The sequence below is a fragment of the Dasypus novemcinctus genome, chromosome 12 (genome assembly GCF_030445035.2).
Source record: "Dasypus novemcinctus isolate mDasNov1 chromosome 12, mDasNov1.1.hap2, whole genome shotgun sequence".
NCBI lineage: Eukaryota > Metazoa > Chordata > Mammalia > Cingulata > Dasypodidae > Dasypus > Dasypus novemcinctus.
The window spans coordinates 46560751-46581102 of record NC_080684.1 but is presented as its reverse complement, the minus strand read 5'-3'; the positions used below and the strand labels follow the sequence as shown (position 1 = coordinate 46581102).

At 37.9% G+C, this 20352-nt stretch overlaps 1 protein-coding gene across 1 annotated transcript in view; it reads left to right on the top strand.

Annotated features, from left to right (window-relative positions):
* WIF1 (WNT inhibitory factor 1) overlaps window positions 1-20078 on the top strand; it is a 64714-nt gene extending 44636 nt beyond the window's left edge. The window contains exons 4-10 of the mRNA XM_004449535.5: window positions 2548-2688; window positions 6600-6695; window positions 7641-7736; window positions 9996-10091; window positions 15435-15530; window positions 16066-16161; window positions 19226-20078. Coding sequence (XP_004449592.2) covers window positions 2548-2688; window positions 6600-6695; window positions 7641-7736; window positions 9996-10091; window positions 15435-15530; window positions 16066-16161; window positions 19226-19347 — 743 coding nt within the window. The 3' untranslated portion in view covers window positions 19348-20078. The remainder of the gene's footprint in view (window positions 1-2547; window positions 2689-6599; window positions 6696-7640; window positions 7737-9995; window positions 10092-15434; window positions 15531-16065; window positions 16162-19225) is intronic.
* Window positions 20079-20352: the final 274 nt, after the last annotated feature.

The window sequence follows — 20352 nt, the reverse complement described above, 5'->3', positions numbered from 1 at the left end:
CAAATTTAATTTTTAATTTTCATTTGTGGCTTTTAAAATGTATCAGTTTTTACTTTGTTTTTCTAGATATTTGCATGGTTAATATATTTAACTATCACAGAGTATCTTCAAAGTACCTCGCTAAAACTTAGGCTCCACAAGGGCTGGCATTTTCATTTCATTTCTTCACTAAAGCATCGCTAGTGCTCAGAACAGTGACAGGCAAGTAGTAAGCACTCAATATTTACTGAATGAGTGAACTTTATATCTTGACTCAGATTTGTACGTAGCCATTTAAAGGGAAAGGTTCACTTGGAAAACTAAAGAAAATGACTCATGAGATTTTTTCCTCGTTGAAATTTCTATTGGGTTGTGTATCCTTGAAGCCGTACCTTTTAGCATCATCACAAGGCTAGAGTATCTCTGGGCATGCCTTTACTTCCCTTGGCCTAGAGATCATATTAGCAAATCACACTCTTCTGGGTGTGCACACAGCACTCCAAACTCTCTAGAAGCACGTCCTGATGACGGAGCACATGAACATGTAGTCATAATTTAACTATATGTTCTGTTTTTAGCACATCTGAAGAGGTGTAGGACCTAATAATTGCTCCGAACTTAATTTCCCACTTATAGAGTGAAACATTTTTTGATGTTTGACATTCAGGAAATGTTTCCAAATTTAACAATGCTGCTAAACAGAAATGAGAGGAGTTGACTTGTAAGCATCTTTTCTTCCATACCAAGTATCTGAAAGCTATAATAAAACTGAAGTGCTTTTTAAAAAAAAAAAGTGACTACAAATGGAAACTGAATAAGGACAGGGAAAAAAGATACACCTTGAAAATAATAAAGTTTGGATAATGGCATGTGGTGAAAAACGTTCTAAAAGTTCTATATTTAAGTATCTTTTAATATTCTTCCACTTTTTATGCTTTAGGGCAATTTTTGACCTGTCCATCCATGCAAAAGATTCATAAGAATGGGTATAAACTATTATAACTGATCAAAGTGTAAATGCAGTGGGAGAGCTAACAATTTAAGAAATTAAATGTCAACCGCTTTGCTTTCTTCTGAAAATAATTCTCTATCAATGGAATTTTTTTGTTTTGTAAATTGAAATTTTCATATATATGGTTTCCTTAACGCAAGGTTTCCAATGGGGGAAATTTCATTTTGGAACTTCAAACACAATTTTGATTTCCCCCTCTTTTTTTCCTGTTAAAATACCCTCTTTCTTTTCAAAACATTTAGTCGGCTATTTGCTCTGCTCAGATCTCTAGATTCAGGGGAACTAGAAATCCATGTTATTTTGGGAATGGCCCAGTAATGAACATTGAGGATGCCAAAGCCTTGAGAGGGGTTTTTCAGTTGCCAAACACGTTAAGACAGTTGTATGACCAGCTTGTGTGCAATGCCTGATGGAAAAGTGCAAACTGATTTCCAGCTCATTTCTTTTTATAAACTTAAGTAAAAAGGGCTTGTGAAAACCCTAAAAGGAAAGGATTTGTCTTGGCTTGATGATTTGCCCAAGCCTGGCAGTAAACCATAGCCTGCAAACTTTCACATATATACCCCTTAGCAATATAGGAGAAACTAGAGTCTCGTGAACCAACTAGATCAGTCTTCCCCAGTAGATCCATTATGGTAATCCAGTGGATCTTGGCAGTTTACATAACCAGTCTCTTGGCCAATAGTCACATCTGGTTTGCCCCATTTTCACCCCATAAATGAGTATTTCACCCTGGGTGGCCGCCTCACCCTCTCTGTACTGCAACATCCTTAGTCCCCACTCCCTGCTCAGTGGCTTCATTGTCAACCCCTCCACACACCAAGTGATTATTAGGCTTACGAGAAAGAAGTGGCTGCTTTTTAGAAAACCAAACCACTTCTTTAAGCCTTTCCCCAAGATTATTTCATCACGTCAAATGCTCTTAGATTCCTAAAATATGTACACTTCTTCATATTAACAAAGAGCCTGAAGAAATATTAACTTAATTAACTCGATCCATGTTTGGAGTTCAGTGTGAATTAAGTTTGAATTGTAGAATATTTTCAAAGAATATATTTTGTCACTTTGAAGAACACAAGGCAAAATAAACTCTCTACTGGGATATTGCTCATAGAACTTTATTTACTAAGTTACAAAATGTTGATTCTTAGCTCTTCCTTTGGACTGTATGGAGACTAATGAAAGTGCTCAGAAAGTTTCTCCTCCAAATTAATCAGTCTTTGCATCTATTTGCACATTTCACTTTTAGAGGAAAGGTGTTTTTCTTTTTTTAAATAGTACAAGCCCAGACTAGAGCAAAGTATTTCCAGTTCCATATTAGCAGGGTACAAATTAATGAGAGTCACTCATTATTTTTCCACCCAGCAACATGTGTAAAGTTCTGTGGAGAATGCCTGGACAATCAAAATACAGTACCTACTCCAGGAGAGATCTTTCTTATGTCACATAATAAAATGTGAGCATTTTTGGTTTGTATTTTGCCTCTCTTCACAAGATTCCTGTAAAACTAGAATAAAATAGATAAACTGTTTCTCTATACTTTCTTTTTCTTTTAGTTGTTCAAGTTGGCTTCCCATGTCTTGGAAAACAAGATGGAGTGGCAGCTTTTGAAGTGAATGTGATTGTAATGAATTCTGAAGGCAACACTATCCTCCATACACCTCAAAATGCTATCTTCTTTAAAACATGTCAACAAGGTAATCATGGATGGTGACCCAAGCAAAGACTTATAAGGCTACCACGTGTGATTTGGGCAAAGCTGAAGCTGGATGCCCTTCGTATCACATATTGGTATTATTTTTAGGTTTGCCCAGGCAGCTATAGTCACTTACTTTCTCTTTAAGGAGTTTTATGTTCTAAGTTATCTGAAATCCATGAATCCAATCAATTAACAGGAATCGTATCCTCTTGCCCATCTCGTTTGTAGCATCTTAGGTAACATTCTCTTAGGACAGTGCTTGGCACGTAGTAAGAGCTCAACACATCTGTGTTAAATATATTATTCAGTCCTTTCTATCAGCTTTCACTAAATGAAATGTTAGGTGTCCCAGTCAAATCTCTGCCACTGACTGACTTCATAATAGTTAACAATCATTGAGCGCTAGCTTTGTGCTAGTCACCACCAATACTCTTTACATGCATCATCTCATTTCATTCTCCTCAGCAATCCTATAAGTTACATATTACTATTAACAACTCTAGTTTACAGATGAGGTGAAATAACTTATCCAAGGTCACACAGCTGGTAAGTAGGGAAGCTGAGATGCAAACTAGGCCAATCTGACCCCAAAAGAGTAGCTTTTAGTTGCTAATGTATAGTGCTTCTGAACACGCAATTAAAAAAAAAAATTTTAAGTGTTCCCTTTGGTGTGAAACCTGACTCAATAACAAATAATGCTTTTTTGTAAAGGATCTAAAATTTAAATCTTTAGCCATTAAAACAGGTGAATAGAATCAATCCCTTTCTCTTTCCCCACTCCCTCTGTAAAAAAAAATAGATTTAGAGTTAGATTAGATTTAGAATTTAGAGTTAGAGTCTTTCAAACTCCTGGAAGATTAAAATTTTTGAGATTGTGTTATGCCTTCCATGATGGCATGGAAATCATGTGGTAGCTATTACCAGAGCCACCAGCTCACGTCACGGAAGTGCTCACGTCCATGAGCACTATTGTTGACAAATGTTAAGAGTCGACTCAGACAGATGAAAAGGCCAAACACAGGTATGTCTAGGGTAAATCAAGTAAGGTTTAGTTATCTAAAGGATACAGAAGGCAGTCAATTTTATCAAGAAACATAGCAGAGATCGGCATTATTCCCCAGGACAGGCAAAGATACAAGTTTCCAGACCCCAAGATCTTCACTAGTAGACACAAATTAGTGACATGATAAAATCGGAATAAGGAAGGATCATATCAGACTTTCTGGAAAGTTAACATGTCCTTCTAAGAGCAGCCTTATACACATGCAGCTGGAGAAGTTTTGTACATAATCTGGATATTGCTGGTAACCACATCACTTTATCTGGTGCACTTCTGCCTCAGTCTTATAAATGTGATTTACAACTATATAGTAGAATACAGTATATATACATAGGCATGAATGCAGTTTTCAGTCTTTACCTTCAGCCCCTCCACACACTTTTGCTCTAAGTGCCATAGGAGCTGTTACCTAGACACTGTTGGGAGTCATAGGCCCAGGTCCCATCCTACAGCATTCTTTTGTATACAAAAACATTTTATGGGAAGAAAATAGGGAGATGTCAGTGTCAGAGCTCCAAAACAATCTCTGAACTTATATTTCTAAAACATGCTTTAGTTAACTAAAGGCTGCTAAGGCAATATACCAGAAATGGGTTGGCATTTACAATGGAAATTTATTAATTTATAAGCTTACAGTTCCGAGGCTGAGAAAAATGTGCAAAGCAAGGCATCGGGCAAAGCTCTTTCCAGGAAGAGATGGCTACAAGTGATCCTGGACTCCTGTCACGTGGCAGGGCACAATGGCAGCATCTGCTGTCTCTCCCTTCTCCTCCAGGTCTCATTGCTTTCAACTTCTGGCTTCCTCCAGCTTTCTTTCTGCCCCTGTGGTTATCTCTCTCCCAGGTTCTATTGATTTCAACTTCTGGCTTCTGGGGCTTTCTCTCTCAGCTTCTGGGGGTTTCTCTCTGAACTACTGAGTCTTTTTTGTTTGTGTGTCTTCATATTCATCCCACTTGTAAAGGACTACAGTAAGAGGATTACATCCCATCCTGGGTCATTCCTTACTGAACTAATTCTATCAAAGGTTCTTAACCAAAATGATTTAATCAAAAGGTCCCACCTACAATAGGTTCTCGCCCACAGGAATGGATTCTTTCTAAGGGCATGATCTTTTCTGGGGTACATACAGTCTGAAACTAGCACATATATGATGACAAGAATTACAAATCCCAATATGTCATGCAGGGTGTTGGATTCTAACTCACAGCTGAGCTAGAAGCCAGGGCTTTGCTTATATTATCTGCAACCTTGTAGAAGGCAACAAAGCAGAGTTCTTTTCACAGCTTTGCTGAACAAGGGGAAATGGCAAGTGGAACATGTAAATCCAAGAGACAAGGACAGTAAGTGTTGCCCCCAGACCTTGATATGCCATATAGTATGGATGGGATTAACTTTTCTGGAAGTTCTAGAAAACACCTATCATACAAGAGAACTTTGCTGATGAAAGTTTATATCACCAGAAAGTAACTAATCTAAAAGTTAATCCTACCATCTACTGGAGACCCAGAACTACATAAAGCTTGGTTAAATATGGTCTTTTCAATGTCACATTGACTGTGAATATATTTGCATATTTATTTGATTAATATCTGCCTTTTCTGTGAGAGCTCCTCCTAAGCTCTATGAGGACAGAGACTAGGTCTTCCTTCCTTGCTCACCCAGGAACTAGAACTGAGCCTCATGTGTGGTGGCATCAGTACACATTTGTCATGAATGAATAAATGGCAGAGACCAAAAAGCTGTACACAAAAGAGATGAGGACTGGGGTGCTGGGCATGGCCACAGGAAGAGTATAAGGTGAAGGGCCAGGTTTCAATGCTGTTTCCCCCAGAGTAGTAATTTTTAGTTTTCTGGAGTTTCTACAAGCTGTATCAATATCCTCATATTTTTTCTGCTAATTTCACCCCATATAAATGAGTGATTTCAAGGTTCCGTATACATATATAGAAACACACACATACATGTATTTTGGTGGTTAGGTGGTATAACGGTAACTACTCCAGTGGGAGGGGTGGAAAACATAGGGTTTAGTAGGAATACTAAGACAGACTATCTCTGGCTTTGATCTCACTTGTAATTTTAGGAAGGCTAACACTCCTTCAAAATGTTCTCTCTCCTTCTTCTTTCCTTCCCTGCCCCCAATACAATATTTGGGGGTCCCCTGGGATATCTCACCTACAGTCATGAATTTCCTGCCCTTTCTTGCTCTGATTCTTCATTGCAAGGTTACTCATCACACTAGCATCTTTCAGACACCACAGGCAATGCTGCCTATATCTGCTGCCAAAAGGTTAGTGCTGCTGACTTCCATGGAGGGCAGGGTGCCACCAACATGCCACGGATTCCTGTTGGGCAAAGGCTGCAGCCCGTCACTGCCATACCTCGGATCCCATTTAAACACGAAGACCTGGCTCCACCCCCATCCTGAAATAAGCTTCTCCAGCACAGAATTTAAGCTCTGGAGGCTTTTAGAGCTCTAAAGATGTGCCTAAAGTCATGCACTCCTCTGAAAGTGAATACTGCAGGCAATATCATTCATTCTATTACAGTGTGAATTTAAAGAGGGACAGTAGACTAATTAAGGCTGAAGGCAGCATGAAACCCGCTTTGCCTTCTTCCCTGAGCCCCTACTGTTGGAAGTTGGATTGAGGGAGGCAACATTCTACTTTGAAGAAGATTTTTGGAAGTACAAGTGGTAGAGGGAATGAAATGAGAATTCAACAGGGAAAGGTCAAAATATCAATATTAAATGATATGATAATTGGTACACTGGAAAAAGAATGACCACTAGCCTCTTCACATTACCTGTAATTCATCCAACAAGTGTAATTTATTTCTCTTTGGTAAAGCCGAATGCCCGGGAGGATGCCGAAATGGAGGCTTCTGTAATGACAGGCGTGTCTGCGAGTGTCCTGATGGATTCTATGGGCCTCACTGTGAGAAAGGTGAGTACGGGGTGTCACACAGGGGCTGTGAAATGGAGCTCCACTTATATTTTAAACACATTCTCTGAACATTTTTTTCTGGTTGTTATAAAGATTGGTGAACTTTTTAAAATCCACAAAAGGCTTGTTGAAACATATTTTAGGATTTCTAAAAAGTGACAGGGGCGGAGAACTTTGGTGCAGGGTCTACAATCTTTACAGTCAGCCTCCCCCCCCATTTCACTATTATACACACTGTACTTTGGCATACTCATGACAATTTTGAGGTTTTTGCCCTACTTAAGGTGGGTTTAAAAAGCTATTATTCCTAGTGATTTGATGAAATTACCTTTTCCAATAAAAAGTAGCTTGATTCACAATTATGAAGTCTAAACTTTAGTTATGAAGTTGTTATGTGGCAAAGGAAAGGATGAAAATCATTTGTATAATAAAGCCATCCATTTCAGGGAAATCTCTATTAAGAGATTTCTATGAAAAAAAAAAGTGTAAACAAAAAAATGAGTATGAATCAGAAGTTTAAACACTATGAGCTTATTTGGCCAAAGTACAGTGTTTTTCATCTTCGAGAAATAAGAATATTTTCTTATTTGCATTTGTTTTGGAATGGAAAGATCAAGGAAATAAAGGAGAGCCAAGTAGTCACAGTTTTAAGAAGACCACATTTCAGTAAAAATAATGATTCTGGACAAAATTTAATTAGGCATTCAAGTGGAACAATTCCAAAATTTTCTTCTGTGCAATCAGCTGAGGTCAAGGTAAAAAAAAAATAGCCTAAATACACCATTAAAATATTTTTATGATGGCAAACTTAGATCTCTGAAGAATGATCATTTTGGAGTCAGCTGTGAGGCTTGAAAATATAGACCAGTTGTATTACTGACATTTCCAAAATGGTCCCCTCCACAACCCTGTTGGGCCTTTATCATGGTTCTCTCTCCCTGTCAGCTCTTTGCACACCACGGTGTATGAATGGTGGACTTTGTGTTACTCCTGGATTCTGTATCTGCCCCCCTGGATTCTATGGAGTCAATTGTGATAAAGGTAACAGTTTCTTTTCTTTAAGGTCAAAGTTCTTTTTACTTTTTAAAATGTTGATTAAACTAAGTCTAGTTAATATATCATCTCTCCACGCAACAGCTCTGTAAATAGGGTGCATGACTTAGGGTATAGCTGGCTGCTGTAATAACTGTAACCCCCAATTTTAGTGTAACTTGACACAGTACTTTTCATGTTTTGAAATACTTTGTCTTTTAGATGAAAGATGTTCCTGTTATTACAGTCCATTAATTTTTAAAAAATTCTTTTGGAAAGTCTGTTGAAATTTCACTTGGTCTCACTGGAAATCCGGGAACATTAAAAAAAAAAATAATGTTCTTCACTATCTCAACAAAAGGATGCTTTTATTATCCAGGAGGGAGTATTGGGCTTCTGAAAAATGGTTTAATTACTGGCATGGAGTTAGACTTCAGCACTACACATTTGAGGAAACGTTAACGAATCACTCTCATTGGCTCTTGGGTCATAACTTTAAGGCTTGGGTAATTAAGCCCTGGCCTAATGCATTCTCCACCCATTAAAGTTACTTGGTGTCTCTGGCTCATTTTCCTCATCAAGAATCACTGCACAGCAGAAACATAGAGAAACTTGGTCAGGATCCCAAAATGTTATACAAGTTCTGAGAGTCTGGTCAAATTATATAACCAGCTTTTTCAAATTGTCTCACTTTGAGTAAAGATACTGGGTTCATTTCAATCCTCACATCAATGAGGGAAGGAGTACATAGGGCACCGGTCAAGCAAACACTTATCCCAGCCTTTTCCCATATCATCTTATTATTCCCAGGAGAAAAAGGAGCAAGTGGGAAGACAGGACACACTCATGAAAACAACTGTCCAGCCCTAGCAATACTAGCAGCAAGTAGCAAGGAGGAGGCCAGAGAGCTGGTTCTTATAATCCAAAGGCAGATACCGCCTTCTATGTCAAGAGTCTTGATTTTGACATGGTGAGCACAGTATTGCCTTGAGCTGGGAGATATTTACAATTTTAAACATAGAGCTTGTAACTTAAAAAAGAATGGTATCAGTAGAACGAGAACAAATAGGCCATATAATTGGAATTGCTGAAAATCCAAGCTCTAATTTTAATCTCCTTTACAGAATGAGCCATATTGTCTAATTTTGGATATTTGCTCCCCCTATCCCCATTCCTCTGACTTCTCTATTTTAGGAACCAATAAGTAGTGAAATTTACCCCTCTAGCTCTTGCAGCCACCACACCCTGCCTGTGGGATCTCAGGAGGTCCATGGTCTGTCTTTCCTGAATAAAATACTTCTTCCTCCAAATGTCATAAAATTTTGTTTGTTTATTTATTGTGCAAAAAAGAAATTTTGCAACACTGTTTATAGAGGCTAAAAAACTGGGGCAATTGAATGTTCATTCATAGGTGAAATCATATACAGAGTGATATGATTAAAAAGAATAAATTAAATCTATATTATTGACCTTGGAAACAATATTCATGACCATGATATATTGTTAAGTGGAAAGAACAAATTACAGAATAATAGGTTTAACAAATGGAAAACTAAAACCCCACATATGTATCTATGTATGAGCTACATTTTTATATTCCATATAAAAATATACATGTATGTATGTACATATATATGCATATTTTTGTATGATCTAGAGAAAGATGTATGTTATCTCAGCAGCAAGAAAATGGAGTTGAAAGAAGGGTTATTACATTTTTCTTTTTTTTTTCTCTGAATTATTTGACTTCTTACAATGAGAATTCTTGCTTTATAAAAGTTTCTTTTGTAAAAAATTCCTATCTCTTTCACCTTATTTTGAAAGAAAGCTGCTTTCTCCTCTGTTGGATCCTGATACTTATGGCTTCTCTCCTTTTACCTATCCAAAGTAAGTTTTCTCCTTTTTGCTCTACCTTCTTCTTCCAGCCTTATGTTAAAAATATATCTTGTCTGTGTTTATTACGTTCTTCTTTCAAAGGCATAGACATATGAAAGAAAATTTAAAAGACACTTTTTTTTTACACCCTGCCTTGTTTTACAAAAATGTAAACTCCTAGGGGTGCGAATTATATAATGTGTGTGGGATCCTGTATTATGTTGTTGGAATCTGCAAGTGAACAAGCAATTGGTTACAATTCTTATATCAGTAAAGCATCTTACTTTATTATAAATGAGCAAGTAGCAGATATCTAAAGAGTATTACCTAACTTTAAGTGAGGTTGTTATTAATCGACTGTCTAATGTAATACTCTGTTATTCATTCCTACAGTGAACTGCTCAACCACCTGCTTTAATGGAGGGACCTGCTTCTACCCTGGAAAGTGTATTTGCCCTCCAGGATTAGAGGGAGAACAGTGTGAAATTAGTGAGTATTGGCTTTCTGTGTCCCCCTTATTTCATGGAGACACAGTGTTCAGGTTTAATGGGGCCTTAGAAACTTCAGCTAAACCATTCATATTGTCAATGAAGAATCTGAACCCAAGAATGAAAATTGTGTCTAAGCACTTAAGCCAATGCATTCTTTTCATAAGATTCAACTGTCACTCATTTTGACTGAAGATTATGAAAAAGAGTGACCTGGCTCATCTCTGATGACTTGGAGCAATACTTTCTTACTCAGTTATATCTGGGTCCGGATATTCTGCATGCTACATTATTTCTCCTTAGTCATTTTTGTCCCATTTTCACTATGCAGTTGCAGTGCCCAAGTTTCAACCTTAGAAGTGGTTTATCTACCTGTGGGCATAGAAGGTTTTCCCCCTGCCACTCGCTGTCAGATATCCTAGGTTAGACAGTTTAAAAACCCATTTAAGAGATAAAGACAACCCCAAGAAAAAGGAGAATGAAAGGGCATGTGGTGGAGGCAATAAAAATGAAGATTCATGAATGAACCCCACAGATGTTCTTTTGAGTGAAAGGAGCCAGGCCCAAATGAGTACATACTGCACATTCCAATATTTATGAAGTTCAAGAGTAGGTAAAACTGATCGATAACAGTAGAAATTAGAAGAGTGATTGAAGGTATGAAACTTTCAGGGTGCTGTAAATGTCCCATCTCTTGATTAGACAAGTGTCACATGAGTGTTTATGGGTGTTTTTTTAAAAGAAAATGTTGAGCTGTACACTTAAGATTGGTGCACTTTAAACCTTCACTTGAATTTTAAGGGTGGAATGTGTGGATAATCATTGTTTTGGGAACCAAGATCTCAGACTTCTTGTGTCCTGGCGCTGCTACCTACCAGCTGTGCAGCCCTCAGCAAGTCATTTAACCTCTCTATCAAACTCGGAAATGAGCCAACCCCATCCCAGATTGGTTTATGACCCAGAAGACAGATGTCTCTAAAGCCCCTGCCTAAGAGGTAGAAGGAAATTGAGAGGGCTGTGGGTGCTGTGACCCTGTCTTTTTGGATGTGTCTTAAGGGAATTTGTTAGTCAGTGTTCTCATTTCCAGCTGGATTGTATCTAGTGAAACACCACTATGTTTGGTACAGTCATAGTTTCTGAAATTGTAGAGGTTCAAAATGGAATAATTCTGACTTCCTCTTACGTTAACTTTCAACCTCTAATTTATTTGTGGGCTTTTACACTTTAATGAGTAGTAGATGAAGTAACCATTTTTTATATGGAGTGCAAATGAAATACCTCTGAGGTTTCCGAAGAACCATGCAATTATTTTGCAATGTGGTTTCTATTCTTATTAATTACCCTTCCCTGATAAAGATATCGCTGAACTAGCACCCCTCAATTTTCTCCTGTACTTGTTCTTGAACTTTGCATACCTAGTTGGTTGTTTATGAATCTTTGTTCTTGGGCTCATTTCTCTTCTTCTAAGTATGTCCTCTCATGTCCTGAGTTTTATGAACTTTCTGTTGGCAGGCACAATCTTTTCTATTCCTATGTGGTTTTTTTTCCCTAACTGCACAAAATATGTGGGTCTTCAAAAGCTGTTGATTGACCCTACCAAAAGCTATACCTCAAATCCTTTTAGGAAATTTCCTTTTTCTATTAAAGAACGTACACCACCAGGAAAATATGGAAATAGGTCTTGAGTTGAAAAGTGCCTATATTTTTTCCATCAGAGACAAGTAGAACTATGTATTTTTAAAATTGAGATATAATTCACATACCACAAAATTCACCATTTTAAAGCATACAATTCTAAATTCACAAAGTTGTGCAACAATCACCACTATTTAATTCCAGAACATTTCCATCACCCCCTAAAGATACTCTGTATCCATTAAGAATCATTCCCTACACCCTCCAATCCCCAACAACCACTTATCTACTTTCTGTCCTATGAATTTGCCTATTCTGGACATTTCGTGTAAATGAAATCATATAATATGTGTCCTGTTGTGTCTGGCTTCTTTTACTTATCATAATGTGTTGAAGGTTCATCCATGTTGTAGCATGTATCAGTTCTTCATTCCTTTTTATTTTCAGATAATATTCCATTGTATGGATAGGCAACATTTTCTTTATCCATTCCTCAGCTGATGGACATTTAGGTTGTTTCTACTTTGGAGCTATTATGAACATTCATGTACACATTTTTGTGTGAGCATATGTTTTCATTTCTCTTGTATACATACCTAGAAGTGGAATTGCTGGATCAAATGTAACTCTATATTTAACTTTTCTTGGAACTGCCAGACTGTTTTCCAAAGTAGCCGCACCAATTATTTTCTTGCCAGCAATATATGTATAAGGGTTCCAATTTCTCCACCTTCTCGCCAACACTTGTTACTCTTTTTTTTAAAACGAAATATGCTCTTTCATTTCTTCTGGCCACTATCAGGACTAATACTTTCTCAAACTTCAGTTTGAGTTGATTGTGAGTTGTGCTTACAGATGTTAACAAATAAATCCTAGTTAGAGATATCTGGATGGATGGTGTATACATTCATCTTGTTATAGATTTCCCAAGAATCTATAACGAGCTTTCAGTTAAAAAGACCACACAAACTTATACTGTATTACAAATAGGTTTTTAAAAATAAATGTGAGTTATTTTTATTATGCAACTCCATTATACATGTTATCTGTAGAAAATTTAGAATATTGGATAAAAAATAAAATCATCCAAAATCCTAAAACCCAGAGATGACAGTTTTTGGCATTTGTTTCAAACCCTATCTTTTTTTCCTACGTGAACCAGAGTCACAAATTTCAGCTTTTCCACAATCAGATGTGCAGAGGAAGTATAATTTCTTTATTGACAAAGAAATTACTGGTTATAATTTAAAAAAATAAAGTTAACTGTAAAAACTAAACTGTTTTGCTTTGTTGGTAAAAAATGTGCAGTCTCTCAGGTTGACTCAGTTTTCCACTGTCCAGTGGTTAAAGTTTGGTTGTGATAAAGACACATTTGATTCTGAATTTAAAAATAATCAGATCTCCATTGTCTTGAGCTAGCAATAGCCTCTACTCGTCACCTGCAGCCACCATTTCTCCTGTGTGATAACCAGGAGAGAGAGTCCTCCTTCCTGGCTTGATGAACCTAAGTGTTCTCATTTCCTCTTGCCAAGAAAACCAAAGCACGCATGGAGTCAATGAAAAGGTTCTCTCCATCAATCACTCCTGCATTATCCCCGGTTACAAAGTTCAGCCCCTCAGAGAACATGGGAAAATTCAAGCTCACCAAGTATTTCACAATAAACACTCTGTCTTTTCTGCTGTATAATTATCATACTACCTCTTGGTGACTTGAAAAAAACTTAGAGCATTGCAGAGTACTGTGATATGACTTAATTTTATGCACAAGATGGGGTAAGATGTTTATCTGATAAAAATAGAAATAAGAAGCTAGATATTCCTTTCCTTTAGATGAGAGTTGACATCTTGACTATTTAAGAACTCAATAGCAAGTGATTATTCTTTGTATACAAACCTAGCAAAAGGGGCCCTTTTAGTTTTTAATGGCCAATAAAAAGGTGGAATTCTTTTGTTTTAATACCTTTTTCTGAAACATCACCCGCATCAGAAAAACCTAAAGTTTGGGGAGCAGGGGTAGCTCAGTGGTTGAATGCCTGCTTCCCATGTACAAGGTCCTGGGTTCAATTCTAAAACAAAGCAAAACAAAACAAACCTAAAGGTTAATGGCATTCCAGGAATGAGAGACCCTCACATTCCAATAATGTTAGGTCTATATTGTCTCGATGACTAAATGCTGCTTTGGTCAATTTATATAAAAAGAGAGTCCTTTTGGGTCCGTTAAAATGGAAGTTAAGCATTTTTAGTAAAATCATTTTTGTTTTGGAATTGACTTAATATTTGCCAGAAATTATGCTTGTTGCTAAAATATTTAGTAGTTTCTGTCTTTCAACATTTCCTTTGGCCATAAAAAGAAGGGCTCAGAGAAGAAAGCTGGGTTGGCTTAACATAAAGATTCCATTTCTCCCCCTTATAAACCCAGAAACTTTTGTAATGAGTGTTCTGTTAAAGAGGGAAAAAAAAAAACAACCATGACAGCAAAAAGAAAAATCCAGTGTTCTCCACTCCAAAACTGAATGGCTGTTTTTTCTCTTTGAAGTACTATTATGCCAGTCACAGGATGTGGTTTTAGTTCTAGATGAGCAGTATTATATCATCCACTTTTGCCTTGAAAACTTCTGCCATAGGATGGCAAATTCTAGACTGCAGATGGAGAATAAATAGACTCTGGAGTAAGAAAGAAGAAAATTATTAATTTGAAGCCCCTTCTAGCTATGAAATCCTGTGATTTAAAGATCTGTGAAAACAAAAGCAAAACTCATTTGGCACAAAAAGAATAAATTCCTCTTTTAAAGGTGTATTATTAGGATCTAAGATATTCCAGATGTGCCTCACTTTACATCTTTTCAGCCCTTCTCTCTAGCCATTACTACTGCAACCCTTTATGCACAGATGGTACCTCATCTTCTCTTGCCTTCCACCCAGAGGCTTCACTAAGTCTTGAAAAAAATGCATCCTGCATTCACATAACCGCAGCTAGGAAGCACCAGGGAGTTAACCCATGGGGCAACCCTTGCCCAGTGGGAGACAGGTGCTGATGAGTAAATCCTGCCCTCTCCCTTCCCTCAGACAGACAATTCCAAGGTGCAGTCTTCCTGGCTCCTTGGAAGGGCCCAGCAGAACCAAGCTCAGTTGCCCATAGTGATGTCAACCCACAAACACACATATATGTTGGCTTTCTTTCTTCCCTCTTTCACTCTTGCCAGCACCCCCTCCCCATTCTCGTTTCCTGGATCACTTCCGCAAATAAACTATCTGCATGCAAATCCTACTTTCTGGAGACTCTTAAGCTAAGACAGATGCCCACAGGTACAGTGTAGGCCTGCTTTAAGAAAAAGAGACATTAAAAAAACAGAACCCTGAGAAAAGATCAGTTAGAGAGTCCTTCATTTCTTAACCTTTTTGCAAGATATGTTTTAGATTATGAGCACTTACAGATCAGTTAAATTAGTCTGTCTCTATAAATACAGGGATCAGTAACACATTTATTATAGAAAAAGATAAATATCCAAAACCATGAGCAAAAATGATAACCTGTTTTGTCCTCCAAAAAGTAACTCAGTATAAAAACTCAAGTAGATCTGAAATAAATGGAAATCACTGCTATTTTAAAGCATACATCTTCTCAAACCCTTAAAATTCTTTTGAAATATGTAATTACTTCTGAATGAAGCACTGAGTCCTTGCTTATTTGCATTCTTTTCTATTTCAGGCAAATGCCCACAACCCTGTCGAAATGGAGGTAAATGCATTGGTAAAAGCAAATGTAAGTGTTCCAAGGGTTACCAAGGAGACCTCTGTTCAAAGCGTAAGTACCCCGTGCACATGATCAATCTTGGTTACAGGATAATTAAACTGGCAGTAGTCTTTTATTATATAACCTCCTTGCCTACCGAATGTTGCCAGGCATCACAGTTAACCTTTCTTCTCTGACATATATGTTTCATACAAAGGAGGTGTATGAAATCCATGCATGTAAACCACCTCCCCCCCCACACACACACACACACACCACACTCAAAATGTTTAACCAGTAGGAATTTCTTTAAGGGAAATAAACTTCCATTGACCAGCAGTTTCAAAACCCTACTGAGCCTCTTCTGTGCATGTGAAACATCATGCTTAGTTTGAGAACACGTCAGGGTTTTTCCCAAAAGTTCAAAAGTAACTTATAGCCAGAGATTAACTAAGGGAAAAAAAAAAAAAAAAAAAGGCAGTGAGTGGAGGTAGGTTGGGGAGATGCTAAAACTAACATGTCCTGATGAACAGCAAGAAAAGCAGCTGTACAATTCTGTTGAGAAATGGAAGCTCAGAAAGCATTCTTTTGTCTCCTTTGATTGTAGCTGTCTGCGAGCCTGGCTGCGGTGTACATGGAGTCTGCCATGAACCCAGCAAATGCCAATGTCAAGAGGGCTGGCATGGAAGGCACTGCAATAAAAGTGAGTACGGGCCCATGGAGGGAGCCAATCTTTCCCATTTCTGTTTTCTTGGCTCCAAAAGTTAATAAACAACCCATAACTCAGCCTTGCCTTCCATTCCACTAAAACCATTTTTTCCCTCTCTTTCTCATCTCCCCTCACTCCACCTCTCTAAGTTTTAGAGTCTAAGTGTTAGAGTGTAAAGAGTAATTCATCACTGTAAGATATCACCACAGATATGGTGTAAAATATCATCCCAGACATTGTCTAGTTTAAATTGGTAAGAGAGGTTGATTCGGTAATACAGAGAGGATAAGTAAAATTAAGATTGTTAATTAAATGTAGAATCAGTAGCTACTTGGATCCGATTTTATCATTCAAGATGTATAACCTAGCATGTAAAACATGAAGGGTTTGCTTTTTAAAATCTTTACATTACATTGGCTACAGGATGTTTTAAATGAGCTCTTTAGAGCAAAAGAAACAATCTATGAAGACTTTTATGAGAGGAATGTTATAATTGAGTTGCATTATTTTCAAATTAACTGACTAACTGTATGAGTAAACTGGCTTATTTCACACCCAAAATGAAATTTGTTAAATTCAGTTGTTCAGTATTGATTCATGCCTGTTCTGTGCAAAGCTTGAATCTAGGTTTGGGGGGGCACAATAGTAAACAAGAGAAAAGACCCCTCCTTTAGGAGTGCAGGTTTTAGTAGGAAGGGCAGTCAGTTAACATGTGAACAAAGTAAACAGTGCATTTCAATAGATCTGACACTAGAACTCAGTCTCCTAAGCCCACTGCCCACTTTCCTTTGAGGAAAGGAAGGCTTCAATCATTCAACACTCTTTTAACAACAAAAGCCAAGATTGTGTCTATCGTACTCCAAAATAAAGGACAAAAATGGAAAAAGTCTCTTACATGTCAGATGTTTTTCTGGATAAAGGGTGGTATGTACCCCAGTGGGTATGGAAACTATTAGTTGGGGTATTGAGGTGAAATGTTGGTTTTGAAATCGTTGTAATACAATATTTGTATATACTTAATGTATAGTATTTATATTTATTTGTCTCCATCTTTCTAATTTCCCATTTTTGTGCATGTTTTACAATGGTCACATTATATTACTCCAGTAATACATTTATATATAATAAATTGATATGTAAGCATGAATTTTATTTGTTCATGTTAAGATAGATTCGTGTCTGATCTAGGCTACACTAAGCCATTGATGTGATTCTTCTCCCCACACTGAACTGACTATTTGATTGAATTGGCTTCAGTGGACCCAGCTGGAGACTGGCTCTTTACCCAGGGGGCAGTGGTTGACTAGCACCACCATCTCCCTCAGGACTCACTTAGGGGGACGCCGTCTTTAGATTTAAAATTCCATTGGAGACTAACCATTTCTTGAGTCATTTTGGAAAAGAGTAAACCAAATAATTTGCACCACTCTCAACTGGATACAAACCCATATGTTTATTTCTGAATCAGCCTAACTTTCCAGAAGACCTCTGGGCTGGGCATGACCGGAGGTCAGACAAAAGTACATCCCATGCAGTGGTCTTCCGGAACTCACATTTGGGGCCTGGGGACTACCAAGAGTGATGTGAGTGGTGCGTAAGCGATACTGTTACTGCTGATGCCTCCAGTCACCCTTCCAGGAAAGAGGCAAGTAGGGGGCCCTTGTGCAGTATAGATGAGAATTCTGACAGATCTGCCAGTGCCCAACTAGCACCCCCCTTAAAGACTGCTACTGAAACCTTTTGTCATCAGTGTACCTCCTTCAGATCGAGGCATTTCATGTCAAGAATATGCCCTAGTGTTTAATTAAAATGCAAATTTGTTTTCTGGGAGGGTCCACTCAGTCATTTTGCACATTAGAGAGAGAATCAAGCTGACTGAATGGGTTTATTTTGACTAGAAGGAGATGACAAGGAAACTGTGAAGCACAAAGTTCTAAGAACAGACTCCCAGTGGGACTGACACTTTGGGAGATCCCACATCCAGGCCCGTTGGCGGGGAGGAAGATACTGGAGACAGACTTCCCAGCTCAGGCTCACCCTTGCCAGCAGGGAGGTTTGGGCTTCATGTGTGGCAGAGAGAGCAACAGGGCCGGGATTTACTGCAGTGCACTGTTGGCTCACATTTGGGCCATTCCATGGAGCTGCTAGCCTACATACTGACAATTCAAAGGAATACATTCAGGGACAAAGTATTCTGTTCCCAGTAGCTGTTAATGGCATGCTTGCATTTTAAAACCACAAGGAACAAATGAAATGCCAAAATTGACTCATTCTTGCACAAGAAGATAGAGGCAAACTTTTAGAATGTATTTGCTGTTTTCGATCAGTTTTAGGATCAGTAGAATTGAATTAGTGCCCCAAGCACCTTCAAAAGTTCACAAGTAGGAGGAAAAGAGTCTTCGGTGGCCCTCAAATTGTATAAATCCGTGTTATACTCCACTTACAACCAGCTGGAAACAGATAGATGCCCAACTTGACCAAAACACACAAATCCCCATTGATAAGGAGTTAATTCAAATCATAACCCTTTCTCAAACAAGTACAATGGCTGGCCTTCATTCTTATAAAATTCCTATTTTCTCTAAGTGCATAGCCACACTTGACTGTGTGATCTATATGCAGAATGGGGATTGTTATATTGAACAGGATTGGTATATCTAAGTTGGGTTTACAATGCAGAGAAAAGGATCAATGATCAAATTCTCTGCAAAAGTACCACTGTATTCAAGACCTTAATGCTAGAGTCTTTCCAGCCTTGGTTGAAAAATATCCCTCCGTTCAATCACTTTCACCCAAACTTTGCCTCCAGAGTTTCTGCGTGACCGAACTACATAGAGTCAGAGACTTGGTGGAAGTCATTTTTGGAGGTCGTGTAATGGGTTTCTTTTAACAGAGATCTTGATCCTGTAACATCTCTTCATTCAGGTACAGTTTTGTGGTCACTGGTTTTTCACCATGAGTTGAAAGGGAAAATGGGTTTCAGTTGAATGGTTAATAATGAATCTGAAGAGCCTGTTTTTGTAGTTTCTTTTCTTTTAAGCTGTGAATAATTTTGTAGGGTACGGAGCCAGCCTCATGCCCGCCCTGAGGCCAGCAGGCGCCCGGCTGAGGCAGCACACACCTTCAGTTAAAAAGGCGGAGGAGCGGCAGGATCCACCTGAATCCAATTATATCTGGTGAACTCCGACATCTGAAACGTTTTAAGTTACACCAAGTTCATAGCCTTTGTTAACCTTTCATGTGTTGAATGTTCAAATAATGTTCATTACAGTTAAGAATACTGGCCTGAATTTTATTAGCTTCATTATAAATCACTGAGCTAATATTTACTCTTCCTTTTAAGTTTTCTAAGTACGTATGTAGCATGATGGTATAGATTTTTCTTGTTTCACGGCTTTGAGGCAGATTTCATATTATGTCAGTCGATCAGGTTAAAATTTTGCCTTTTCAGTGTGTAGCTGGCAGATAATTTTCAAAATTACAATGCATTCATGGTGTTGACAGGCTGGGGAACATCAGAGGATGAATGCAACAAAAATGCATAAATCATGAGGGTTTGCGTGAAGCAGTTAATAGTGCTAAAATTATACTGTTTCAAATTTTATTGTCATTGTATTAGATGTTTGTCATATTTTTAATTGTCCTTCTTTTTTTAACTCTCAATACATTTATCCTGACCTTAACATTACTCCTGAGAATTCAGCATTAAAAATACCCCCAAAAAATCCACTGTGGAAGTGGCATTGAAACAATATAATATATTGTAAACACAATAAAATAGGGAATATAATGAATGGACTTTTTGCATTGGCTTGAAGCAATATAATATATTGTAAACAGAACACAGTTCTTACCTAATAAACATTTTTAACTGTTTGTATGTATAAAATAAAGGTGCTGATTTAGTTTTCTGAGTGTTGTACAGAGTGGTCTTTGCATGTGGTATCTTAGAGAAATAAAGTAAAGCCTGTCAGTAGTAGGTAATACTTTGCAGTAACATAGAAAAAGATGATCGTCCCTTCTGTGACCTGCTTAGCTCTCCAGGCTCATCCCTCCCTCCCAGCTCTCTGTCTGCTCTTGCATTATCACTCTACACTCTGTTGTCACTGCCAGGATCACTCCTATTTAAATCAAGTCTCAGCTTACTGGTCCTTTCTTTCAAGAAGTCTTTTCAAACTAAATATC